The sequence below is a fragment of the Recurvomyces mirabilis genome (assembly GCF_035927965.1).
Source record: "Recurvomyces mirabilis strain CCFEE 5264 chromosome Unknown scaffold_11, whole genome shotgun sequence".
Taxonomy (NCBI): Eukaryota; Fungi; Ascomycota; class Dothideomycetes; order Mycosphaerellales; family Teratosphaeriaceae; genus Recurvomyces; species Recurvomyces mirabilis.
The window spans coordinates 599,206-611,844 of NW_027041945.1; the positions used below are offsets into that span (position 1 = coordinate 599,206).

The window sequence follows — 12,639 nt, forward strand, 5'->3', positions numbered from 1 at the left end:
TCACGCTACCGTTGGAGCCGGCTTTCGCATACACTACCCGTGGTCTGATGCTGGGAGGGCCCATCGAAAATCGTGTCACGGGTGAGGCTTGTAGTGATCGCACTATAGCGATGTATCTAGCCGTCATGGTTGCAGCTGTAGGTGGGTGTATCGTGGTCTGATCTGGATGACACCAGACAAGAACATCGCCTTAATCTGAGAGCCATGCTGCTGTGAGGACGGCGACGTGGACGGGAATATGGTGCAATTTTGGGTGCGCACTTGCGAGGTAAAGCTGTGCAATCACTGCAATGTATGGTATACTTATGCTACTGATGAGCGCGGTTGGAGCAGTCTCGTAGATGAACGAGTAGCGCAATTGAGATGCTCATACATCGTCAGCTCATTGTACAGAGTGGGAATGAAATATCATGATCTAGTTCCTGAAGTTGGTGGGTACCAATACGGAGCGCGAGGATCCCTTCATCTCATTATCTGTCCACCGAAAGCTGCATACGATACGACCATGAGAGACATACACAGCTTCAAACCAATGCTGCCAATCTCAGCCCAGCGAATGGACGGGGAGGCCCTCGAAACAGAAAAGTAGTGCGAGACTAAAACAGTCACGATGAATGCCAACCCATAAGCAGAGCACCATGCCTTAACCTTATCTCACCCTACACCAGCCGCGATCCACACATTCATATTCAATCTCCAGCCTGCTCTTCGCTCCATCTCACCACGTCAACTCCAGTGTCTGGCCAATTTCCCTCAGGGTCCTCCCGTACGAGCACTCTGCGCAGAAAACAGCTGTATTCTAGCTGTCCTGAATGCATGCTCCGTATCGTGTCTTGCCCGAGCAGGTCACCACATTACCCCTTATATCTTCAGCACGAGCAGTCTGCGCAGACAACAGCCGTATCGTAGCTGTCCTGGATGCATGCGCCGTGTGTTACCTTCCTTATGCACACGCTCAGTTCACTGGGTCTCCACACCCCTCCATCTTTGCTGCCTTGGTAGTGCTGCAACCCCTGGAAAGCTCTGTTCAAGCAGTCTTGTGGGGCTCAGTCTCCATCTGCTGTGAAGTCGACACCATCTCCTCGCTTCCCTTCCTAGTTCCTTCCTTCTTGGTAGCGCCGTAGTCTCTGTGACTCTCTTTTCAAGCAGTCTTGAAGGCTCCAGCCTCTATCGTCTGGAAAGTGCGTTCTTTGATGTGCTGAATCCAGCCGGTGCTTACTGGTTGGGATGCTCATGGAGGCGGAGGCCACCAAGAGTGTTCGACGCCACTCAAGCTTGCTTTCTCACGTAATGCCTGGACTCGAGGTATCGTAGACCATCATAGCATGGTAAAATCTTATCACTCGCCCGACTCCTTTCCTTGCTTCGCAGCCATATCTAGGAATTCCATAACTGATGGATAGGAGCCCAAGCCAGCAGCAACTGTTTACACCTCTCATTGTAGGGCGCAGCAGCGTTCACTTTCTGCCATACATCGTCGTAATTGCTCCGCAATTCATCGGGAAAGACCAGACCGCGAGAATGAATGTCCTTGGGTAGCCGCGCCATGCTACTCGGCGCATCAGGGTGATCATAGTTCAACCACTTCGCGAACACGGCCCACCAATTCCGGAAGCTAACGATCAATCTCTTCAGCTCAGCGTCATCCTGGAGATTGACGCCCGAGAATCTCTTCTTACCCAGGTCGTTGATGTTGGTCTTGAGTATATACCGCAGTTCGTCGTAAGTCTGGCCCAGGCCATCACAGTCGTTGAGCTTCTTTTCAGAGTATTCGATCGTATTCGGTTGCTGCGGAGATCTGGTCCCAGATGGTGGTGCCAGGATGTTTAGACGACCCTGACTGTAGCCGCTCGTCAAGCCTTCACTATTGCCAGGCAGACTAGAACCACTGGCTGTTTTGGCCGTGTTTGCGGGCGTTGTGGCTGGCTGAGGAGTACGCGATGGCACAGCAGCAGCCAGCGGACCAGCGCTCGACTGGGTACGAAAGTGCTGACTTGGCAAAGTGTTGCCCGAGTTACTAGTACCAGTGCTAGCTGCGGGGTCTCCAGTTCTACTCTTCTTGCTCCGACCATTTTCCTGATACTGGTTGGTAGCGACGGAAGTGTCGGACGCTATCGAGGCTTGACCATAGTTGGTGCTCGTCAAGACGCTGCCCTGTGTAGGCACAGCTGGTGCAGCATCGTGGTGAGTCAATGGTAAGGCGAATCGGTTCGAGGACGGACCATTATCTCTCAAAGTGACGCTCGATGCAGGCACGGCTGGTGTAGCGGCATACTCAGCTTGTGACGCGGCGTAAGGCTTCGAAGATTGAATACTGCTCTTCAAAGTGCGGCCCGGTGCAGGCGTGGCTGATGCAGCGTCATACTGAGTCCGTGGCCAGACGTGCGAGCTCGAAGACGAAATGTCGCATGCATAGGCACTGCCTGGAACAGGCAATACTGGATGCGCGACCCCGTTCTGCTGTGAAGTTCCATAATCCTTGCCCATACCGCTCTCAACAGCAGCGGCAGCAGCCAGCAGCACGGTCGTACGGACATCGCCAAAATTCTGGATCTGGCAGAATTCACTCTGCACTAGAAGAGAGGCAATTACAGGCTTCATGCCGGAGACAGAACGTCGTGCAGTATCGGGCCAACCGCCAAAGAAAGCCTTCGTCTTCTGTAAAGTCTGCAAAGCGTCCGTGTACTCCTTGACAGCATAATTGGTATAGTCCTGGCAGATCTGGAAGAACAGGTGTGTGAGAGCAGTCAGCTTAGGGCCGTCTAGGCCAAAAGCTTCCAGATCGCGGATCTGCAGCTTCAGAAGATCTGGGATGCGCTTTGGGGTGTTTGTAGGGTCGACTTTGGTGCACCAGAGGACAATGAAGAAGCAAAAGGCGGTGATCTCCTCTGCCATACAATTGAGTGGCTGATAGGTAGCCAAGTCTTGGCCGATCTGGAGACTGGTGGCCTTGATCTTTCCTGCCTGGAGCTCTGCTGTGGTGGTATCTTTCCAGAAGTGGATGCGAGCCATGATATTGGAGATGTACTTGCGTTCGGTCTGGAGAGGGATCTCGTAGTCGCAATAGTTGCATTTGCCAGGCAAAGAGTCGCCAAAACCGCTGAACGACTCCGCCGTCTCGAGGTAGCGAGGATACTGGGCGTCCATCTGCTCATGCATATTCGTGTGAACGGCATAAAGTCTCGTGCCATATGGGAAAGCCTTGGTTTTGCCGAACACTCCACTGGTGATCTTCTCAGGCGCCTTATTGCTCTCAAAACTGATGTGAGCGGCCTTTGGTGGTACAACGGGGGTCGTTACCGCTGGGAAAGTGGTTGGAGCTGGAGCGGGTGTGGTTGCTGCTGTAGCCGTGGAAGTCGTCTGCACTGGTGGAGGAGTTGCCTGAATGGGAGCAGTAGACTTATGCCATCCTGCTTCTGCATACGTTGCTCTCAGCACAGCAGCCCGACGAAGATTCGGTGGCGTGCGGAAAGTCGTCTGCTTAGCTGGGACGCCTTCTCCTTCCTCGACCAGACGCTGCCGCTGACTAGCCTCGACCTTCTTCCTGTTCTTTTGGAACTCACCAGAGGGTTTTGAAAGCACAGTCTTCGTCAATGGTGAGAGCTGCCAGAACGGAGCGGGATCATCTTGCTTCGGTGGAGGCGGAGGCGGAGACGGGGAGGTGACGGTGCTGGTGACTTTCGTCACTGCCTGCCTGCTGAAGAAGATCAAGTAGAGGTCCACAAGCGAGACGACCGGAGCGATTTGACGAACGAGGATATTCCTGTCGTCGGCGATGGAGGAGAAGAAGAAGAGAGAGAAAGAAGTGATGAAGATGACGATGCCGAGGAAGTGCTTCTCGCAGAAGGAGTCGGTGGTCGTCATGGTGGCGACCGCCATACTAGCTCTTGGTATGGTCCCTGCCGCTGGGATAGCTGAGCTCGAGGGGCTATTATCTCTATTAGCTGGTTGTGGTGTGGTATAGATGGCGGTGAAGGTACCTTCTACTTTCTGGTATGATGCCGGTGGGATACTAGCTGTAGTACACCCTGCGCTGTGCCGTTCCCTGGCGGTGATGTGTGGTGTGATGGTGCTGGCGGCGAGTATGCTTGCTGTTTGTTTGTGTGGTGGCGTAGCGATGTGGTCGCTGTTTGTGTGTGCAAGTGTGTAAGTTTGTGGAAAAGATGCTTGAGAGTTTCGAGGTTCTTGTATGATGATCGATCAATAGCTATGAATTATTGTTGTTGCGGCTGCTATTGTTGCAGCGCTGCGGGCCGAGGAGTGGCTAGCGTGGTTTCGTGAGGTGACGTTGAGACGGTCACGGGGTGGGCTGCGTCTTGGTGGGTGGGATCCATTCACACTGGGAGAGATCCAGGAGAGGGCCGGATTGGTGATACTGATATGTCCCACCGTTCAGTAGAGTTTGAAGGGTGACCTAATAGGAGGAGTCTGCGGTTGAAAGGGGCGGGATATGAGCATGTCGTGAGCGCCGGTCGATGGATATACATGCTTGCAAGTCTCGAGCCGCATATTGGAAGCTGTCTTGAAGCATGTGCACATTACACTCATTCTTCACGTCTCGGGTGTAGGGGAAAGATCGTACGGAGTAGATGGATGGTCAATCGATAGCTGAATGCCATCACTTCGGACAGTATGGAATTCTGATACATGACCTTGTTTTACCCACCCTACCGGTTACATGGAGCTTGCGGCATGATCTCTGCTGCACCATCAAAAGCAGCACATGATGCAGCCCAACGGACCAGCCCTCCAGACTCGAAGGGATCGCCTTCACAAGCTGCATGAGCTGCCTCTCTGACATCTCACGAGTGCCTTGGCCATCCGCTCCCATGTGCTCCAGCATGTCAAATGAGACATTCGCGACGACTATCCTAGGCAGGAGCCTCGGAACAGCAGATGGGAAGTGCTGCTCATCTTCCTGCTGCTCGTGGTGGCTCGCGAAGCGTTCACAGTGGCTTCAGTGAACTGGCGTGGAGTCCCAGTTCCATGAGGTGGATGATGGCGGCATATCGGACACCACGTGACATCACGATCCAGTCAGTCTAAAAGCCTGGCAGTGATAGCAGCGGCCATCATGAACGTGGTGCTAGGAAGTGCAGATACAGTATACGTTCACCACACCACAGCTGTAGTCGAAGTTGAGGCGACGTCACGAGGATGCATCAGATAGAGTGGCACGTGACAGTGCTCGGCTTGTGAAAGGGACCCTGCCAAGAAAGCAGATTACCGCATGAGGTTCGGCGACAAATGTGAAAGTTGTCCATTCAGCGGGCAAAAAAGTGCCAGCTGGAGTTTGCTACAAGAGGCCACATTTAGCCTCGAGCAACGCTTCTTTATAAACATTTCCGAGGGTGCAATTGAGCGAGACTCAATCATACCTCCACACAACCCACCCAACCACCTAATCCCTCCTCTTCCCTTCCAAAGCTCATTGACTGAGCTTCCTTTTACCACCACAGTTGGACCAGCTCCACTACCGAGTCCATCGACTGACTTGATTGAGCTTCTCACATACTAACACACACACACACACCAGAGACACCGTCACGATGGCGAGGTTCTCACGGAATAAGCGGGCATCCCCACCCAGCGTCTCCCCATGGATGACCCTCTTCTACATCGGCGCCATCCTCCTCGCTCCCATGCTCTTCATGGGCATGATTCCTTCCGCACATGCCCAGGACACTGAGCAGCCTCTCAAGGACAGCAATGCTGTTTCTGGACCTGGTCAGTATCTCCTATGAACCCCTAAGCCCAACCACAGGCTAACATGTGATTTCTCCCCAGTCATCGGCATCGATCTCGGAACGACATACTCCTGTGTTGGTATCATGAGAGGCGGCAAGGTCGAAATCTTGGTCAACGACCAGGGTAACCGTATCACACCATCCTGGGTCGCCTGGAATGACGACGAGCGATTAGTCGGTGACGCCGCCAAGAATCAGTTTGCCTCGAACCCGCACCGAACCGTCTTCGACATCAAGCGATTGATTGGGCGCAAGACTTCGGATCGGGACACGCAGAAGGACATCAAGCACTTTCCCTTCAAGGTCGTGGACAAGAATGGTCAGCCACGTGTTCAGGTTGAGGTCAAGGGGTGAGTTCGGAGCATGATTTGGGGATTGCAAGGCTACCTACTGACACCACCACAGCGAGCAGAAGACATTCACCCCCGAAGAGGTCTCCTCCATGATCCTCGGCAAGATGAAGGAGGTCGCCGAGTCTTACTTAGGCGAGAAGGTCGTTAACGCGGTCGTCACTGTCCCCGCCTACTTCAACGACGCTCAACGTGCCGCTACCAAGGATGCCGGTACCATCGCCGGTCTCAACGTCCTCCGTGTGGTCAACGAGCCCACTGCCGCCGCCCTCGCCTACGGCCTCGACAAGACCGACCAGGAACGCCAAATCATCGTCTACGATCTTGGTGGAGGTACCTTTGATGTCTCCATCCTAACTGTCGACCAAGGTGTCTTCGAGGTCCAGGCTACCGCCGGTGACACCCACTTGGGAGGTGAGGACTTTGACCAGCGCGTCATGGATTTCTTCGTCAAGTCCTACAACAAGAAGCACGACACCGACATTGCCAAGAACGCCAAGACGATGGGTAAGCTCAAGCGTGAGGTCGAGAAGGCCAAGCGTACGCTTTCCAGCCAGATGAGCACCAAGATTGAAATCGAGGCTTTCCACGAGGGCGAGGACTTCTCCGAGACCCTGACCCGCGCCAAGTTCGAGGAGCTGAACAATGACCTGTTCAAGAAGACTCTTAAGCCCGTTGAGCAGGTGTTGAAGGACGCCAAGCTCAAGAAGAGCGATATCGATGATATTGTACTTGTCGGTGGCTCTACTCGTATTCCCAAGGTGCAGGCCATGCTTGAGGAGTATTTCGGCAAGAAGGCTAGCAAGGGTATCAACCCTGATGAGGCTGTCGCGTATGGTGCGGCTGTTCAGGGTGGTGTGCTCTCTGGCGAGGAGGAGGTGAGACAAATTCGTCCCTGCATGCATGATCTTGTACTGACTTTCATTTTTCTCAGGCCAAAGACGTCGTCCTTATGGACGTCAACCCCCTCACCCTCGGCATCGAGACTACCGGCGGCGTCATGACCCACCTCATCAAGCGCGGCACCACGATCCCAACCAAGAAATCCCAAATCTTCAGCACAGCCGCCGACAACCAGCCGACAGTCTTGATCCAGGTCTTCGAAGGCGAGCGCTCGATGACGAAGGACAACAATCTTCTCGGTAAATTCGAACTTAACGGTATCCCCGCCGCCCCACGCGGCCAGCCTCAAATCGAAGTCACATTCGAGCTCGACGCGAACGGGATTTTGCGTGTTAGCGCCGGCGACAAGGGCACGGGTAAGAGTGAATCCATCACCATCACAAACGACAAGGGCCGCTTGAGTGCGGAGGAAATCGAACGTATGGTCGCCGAAGCCGAAAAATACGCCGACGAGGACAAAGCCACCCGTGAGCGCATCGAAGCCCGCAATGGACTAGAGAACTACGCTTTCTCCCTCAAAAACCAGGTCAATGATGACGAGGGGCTTGGAGGGAAAATCGACGAGGACGATAAGGAGACGCTTATGGAGGCGGTGAAGGAGGCGCAGGATTGGTTGGAGGAGTTCGCGCAGACGGCCGAGGCGGAGGAGTTTGAGGAGCAGAAGCAGAAGCTGAGTGATGTCGCTTATCCCATTACGAGTAAGCTTTATGAGGGCGGTCCTGGGGGCGCCGGGGGGATGCCCGATTATGGGGATGATGAGCCGAGTGGGCATGATGAGCTCTAGGTCTGAGGAGGGAGGCAGAGGTTGTGAGGAGGGTGTGTGCTGTGGAGATGCGAGGGAGGTGGTTGGTAGGTGTGCAGTGTATGTTTTCGAGATGTATACTTGCTTAGCTTGCTTGCTTGCTTGCTTGCTAGACTGGGTCGAATTTGGTCTCTGCCTGCGTGCTGCTAGTGGGGAGGTTTAGATATATCCTGCTACTTGCTCGTCTTTGTTCTACTTCTTTAACCTCTGTCCGGTCCCATTCTGTGTTCTATTGGGTCTCCCGCTGCCTGCGTGCATGCCTGCGAGTCTCTTGCGCTGCAGTGCATCACGTTCTGCATGACTCTGGCCATCATGATGAAGTTGGGGAGGTAGATCATGCATACACGGACCTTTCTTTGATGTGCGTTGCGTGAGACATTTTGCCGTGCGGGTCGTCCTCTCACATTCACTTCACTCCTGCCCTGGCTTGGCTTGGCTTGGGCTGGCGAGGCTTGGCGGAGCTACATATATGATGTGGAGAGCATTCACTTCGCTTCACTTTATCTTGTATATAATGGAACAATGATACTGTCCTATCCATCTCATTGAGAAGTGGGTAGGCTGCTGTATAACACATACTTCTTCTTATTGTCACTCGTTTCTCATCGTCTGTCCCTATATCTGGACAAATACTTTTCTCCTTCTCTTTCGCGAATATCTTTTTTTCTCGTACAGTTACAATCATCAGCACAGAAGGATCTCGAAGCAACGACAGCATTCCCAAGTTAGCATACTCGCCATCAGTACCGCTATCATATCACATACAGCAGAGATCCTACCGTTCATCACTACGATATCTCAGCAAACGAGCTGGTCTCGTGCCGGTATCGTAATGGCCGCCACTAAGATGTCACACATCTCGCAATCGGGGATCTTACACCGGCAGGCGCCAGTCTGGTCTTGGATCGCGTGGTGGATCAGTCTGGCTTTGGACTGGAGGAATGAGCGTTCGTTCCTGGGGTGGTTCTTCAGTGGGATTGTTTTGACTGGGTTGATTGTCTCGGTTACTGGTATTCCTGGACTGCTTTTGGGTCGTCTGGCTGGGGTGTTCGGTGGTGGAAGAGGCGGCGGCGAGGAAGCGCTTGGTGATGGTAGATTCGTTGCTGTTGATAAGAATCCCGGAGAAGTGGCTGATCAGGATGACATTGCGGAGCAGGAGGATCGGGATCAGATGAGTGAGAGTCGATACCAGCGCTGGCTTGGGCTGAGACGACAGATCAGGGCTGAGGAAACACAGCGGAAACTTAAATTCGACGAGGAGGGTCGTCGTCTTCTTCTGGCTTGCAGCAAGACGAGCGTAAGCAAGTTTCGACTTCGCAGAGCTGTTTTGCCATCCGATCAGGCTATCCTTACTGCTGTGGTTGCTGAAACCATATCAGAGGCCGACACGACAGCGATTGACACACAAGCTCAGCCAGAGAAATTTTCTACTGCTCCTGATCATCCCGTCAATCCGCTTGAGACGGCCTACAATGCTTTGGTGCTCGTATATGCTCGTCTGGACATGATTCTGGCCTACGCACGCCGTCTGGAGACTACTGGTGAGAGCTTTGAGGCTGTTATCGCAGCCATCTTCGGTCGGGACGAGGTTATGGACTGGGCGAGATCTGCGGCGATGACTTTACAACAGATCGCCGTCTTATCTTCGGTTGATGGGACTCCTGGTACTCCTGACTGGTCGAAGTTGCCCAATATTTATCAAGCTCACATGAACGGCTTTCTCAGCCTGATATGGCGTCAGTCTGGTTCCCACAGCTCAAACGCAAGCCGCTCTTTGTCTTGAAGAAGATACAGCTTCTGCTACGGCTTCAGAAAGCGCTTTCCCGGCCGTCCAGACGGACGTAGATATCGATCGATCGATCGCAGACAAGATGAAGCAGCTACAGGCCTGGTACGATCCCATGATGGCCGACTTTAAGATGATGCCGGACTATGAAGACGACTCGGAGGACACATGAGAAGCCATGGAGAAGAACGAGCAGTTTCGTCTCTTCTGCAGCGAGCTCGCTGAATTCCTGCGCGAGATCGTTGACCATCTGTTCACCAAAGATGACGCCGGCAAAGATATCTGCTCGTTGACAGACCAGGCACTCGACGATGCCGGCTTGAAGATAGACGAGGCGTACGCAAGACCAGACGACAATCGGATGACTGCCAAGTTGTTGCACAGCTATTTCAACAACGACATGCGGCTTGGTAAGGCCCCCGAGACAGAGAAAGCGTGGTGTGTCTTGATGGACTTGCATTTTTGCTTGCATGGTGGACATTTGTGAGACCAGATGATTCTTCCTGGTGACAGAGAGTAGATATTTCTGTAAACGATTGTAGCAAAATAGCTTTCTTACAGCACTGCATGAGGCCGAAATCCGTTCATCGTATGATGAAGTCGCTCCTATAGTACCGTACCCCTCAGCCAGCACCTGCACTTGTATCATCCCATGTCCAGCCATAGCCCAGGGTATCAGTATGTGACTGGCCGGAAGTGTTCGTGTGCATCGCCTCATGGTCTTCAGGGATGGTTATTCCAGCAATATTAGTAGGCATCCAGGCGTCGAGACCTGCCAGATCGCCGTCTCCAATGCTGCCATTGAGCTCATCGATGTAGTTTGCAAAGTCAAGATCGAGCTGCATAAGGTCGATCTCGTTGGGCTCTTGTTCAGAACCATTGCTAGGTATGCCTGCTTGGCTATGCTGTGTGTCATATGTGCCTGGTTGGTATAAACCTCCATGCGATTGAGACATGGGAGTAGGCTGCTGTTCCGAGACAGCCATTCTACCGGGCCCGCCTAATGCTTGCTGAGGCGAGGGAAGGTCTCCTGAGCCTGGGCTGGCCTCGCTACTAACACTTCCACTGACGCTGCCTCCATACAGCTCTGTTATTTGTTTGTGGCCATCTTGCTCCAACGCGTCAGTGGTAGGTTCGGGCAGTGCGCCGCCATTGCGAAGATTGTTGTACGGCTCCATGGCATCGGGACCAGACCCTTCTGTTTGCTCGAGCATTTCAGGATTCAGACACCATTGTCTTAGCTTGAACAGCAACGCAAGAAAGATGGCCGGAACTCGAGATCTCTTCGTACCAACGATATTCCGTACGTGCAGTACCGCACGATCCATGTAGCTATCTGCCTTCAGCGCAGACTTGTCAAGCACTCGACCGATGCGACTCCTTGGATGCGACGCTGAAAGACATAGCTTAGCCAGGACAAATGCCGCAAAGGACACGCGGACATAGCTGAAGACCGGCATCGCGCGAAGAGACTCTGGCGGCATAGTGAAGAAGCATTCCAGCAAAGCATGTGAACTGGATATGCACCCCGAGATACATTCAGCCAGGATCTGCGTCGGTATTTCTCCGACACCTTCCCATTCCTGGATGGGCCCCATCTGATATGGTGCAATGAAGTCCTCCGGAGAGTGGTCAACATGCAGTGCAACTTCGTGCAGGCACAGCCGGACAAACCAGTACATGATCATCATGTCCCCGTTGCTTTCATCTACAGGCACGCTTGCCGCCCACACGTTCAGCTTGTGCCCAAAGTCTTTCAACATCAGCTGTACGCGAAGCTCGGTGATAGAAGCTACACCGCCTAGGTCGTCATAACTGAAGGCTACAGATATCTCTTCTGCTATAACGACTAATCTGGCCCAGTGAACCAGTAGCCGATCGGTGGGTAACGCATCCGGACTGCGTGCCAAGAAGGTGATGCATTCTCGAACATAGCTGCTTATGCGGAGCATGTTCGGTCTGCGGAGCGATAACGATACGCCGGCACAGATCATGTACGTGGCCACGAATGTTCGTCTGCTCTCTAAGCTTCCAGTGTGAGGGCTTTGGTTCCGTGATCGTGGTGTCATACTCAGATCTGGATTCGAGGTGTCCTCGGCAGGGTGCACGGCGTGGACCATTGCCTGCTTGGCTGGCTCACGCCCTCGATCAGCATTCCCAAAGCGACTTCGAGTCACAGTAGGCCTTGTACCGATGCCAATATCCATAGCCATTGTCGCCGCCATGTGGATGTACTCGTAGTATTTTAGTTGTCCAAACTTTGAAGGCGGATGATACCAGACAGCCGAGAGCAAAAGAGCCTGAATCAGGTCGAGGCTCTTCTCCGACCGCATTAGACTGCGGGTAGCATACATATCCAGCACCTCTTTGTCAAGCGTGGCCGCAAGCTCACTGTTCTCCTTCCCAGCCGCCGCGGCGAGGGTAGCCAGAAACAGCGCAGGACGAGCTACACGCATATCGTCCGCGGACATGTTTGCAGGTACGGGTACAGGAGGCCAGTGCGGAAACAGGTCGGTCTCGTACGTTTCGTAGAGTTGTCTCGCTGTCGCCATAGACAGAAGCCCTCGGTCTATGACATCGCGCTTGCTCAATTCTGGATAATCTGCAAGACGATCCGGCCACAATTTGGAGGCGGCAGGGTGCCTGATCTGCTCGCAGGGCTGGTGCTCTGCAAATACCGACTGTTGCAAAGGCCGAGCAGAGGCTATATTCTGCGTGAACCACAGTCCAGGCGTGCCTTCTTGTCCTGATCCTGCTGGGCTGGTCTTGGCACCGTTCTCTTTCTCCTTCAGCATAGACCTCATCGTACGCATTTCTCTTTCGAGCTCTGCCACCCGTGTATCTGTGCGCTTACGCTGCTTGCGCTTCTGCAAGGGTGTGAAGATACATGGCCGTCCAACCTTCGTACATCTCGAACAGGCATCAGGATTCGCCTCGTCTGGTATGCATCGTACTTTCTGGGAGCGACAATGGGCACAAGCTTTGTGTGCTTGAGGATCAATCGTCTCCGGGCTAGGCATATTGTTCTGTTACTGACAAACAGCCACGAGA

At 53.4% G+C, this 12,639-nt stretch overlaps 5 protein-coding genes across 5 annotated transcripts; 3 read left to right on the forward strand and 2 right to left on the reverse strand.

Annotated features, from left to right (window-relative positions):
- Positions 1-1,377: 1,377 nt before the first annotated feature.
- LTS14_004935 (uncharacterized protein) lies at positions 1,378-3,864 on the reverse strand (the record flags this gene model as incomplete). The annotated part of the gene is made up of 1 exon (XM_064837635.1): positions 1,378-3,864. One exon carries the CDS (start codon positions 3,862-3,864, stop codon positions 1,378-1,380), a length of 2,487 nt encoding a protein of 828 aa, XP_064694958.1.
- Positions 3,865-5,549: 1,685 nt separating this feature from the next.
- KAR2 (ATPase with role in protein import into the ER) lies at positions 5,550-7,784 on the forward strand (the record flags this gene model as incomplete). Its single annotated transcript, XM_064837636.1, has 4 exons — positions 5,550-5,727; positions 5,788-6,097; positions 6,153-6,975; positions 7,032-7,784. The coding sequence occupies 4 exons, from the start codon at positions 5,550-5,552 to the stop codon at positions 7,782-7,784; spliced, it is 2,064 nt and encodes a 687-aa protein (XP_064694959.1).
- An 850-nt stretch (positions 7,785-8,634) lies between these two features.
- On the forward strand, positions 8,635-9,760 carry LTS14_004937 (uncharacterized protein; the record flags this gene model as incomplete). The annotated part of the gene is given in 2 exon segments (XM_064837637.1): positions 8,635-9,538; positions 9,558-9,760. 2 exon segments carry the CDS (start codon positions 8,635-8,637, stop codon positions 9,758-9,760), a joined length of 1,107 nt encoding a protein of 368 aa, XP_064694960.1.
- A 6-nt stretch (positions 9,761-9,766) lies between these two features.
- On the forward strand, positions 9,767-10,075 carry LTS14_004938 (uncharacterized protein; the record flags this gene model as incomplete). The annotated part of the gene is made up of 1 exon (XM_064837638.1): positions 9,767-10,075. The coding sequence occupies one exon, from the start codon at positions 9,767-9,769 to the stop codon at positions 10,073-10,075; it is 309 nt and encodes a 102-aa protein (XP_064694961.1).
- A 136-nt stretch (positions 10,076-10,211) lies between these two features.
- LTS14_004939 (uncharacterized protein) lies at positions 10,212-12,608 on the reverse strand (the record flags this gene model as incomplete). Its single annotated transcript, XM_064837639.1, has 1 exon — positions 10,212-12,608. One exon carries the CDS (start codon positions 12,606-12,608, stop codon positions 10,212-10,214), a length of 2,397 nt encoding a protein of 798 aa, XP_064694962.1.
- Positions 12,609-12,639: the final 31 nt, after the last annotated feature.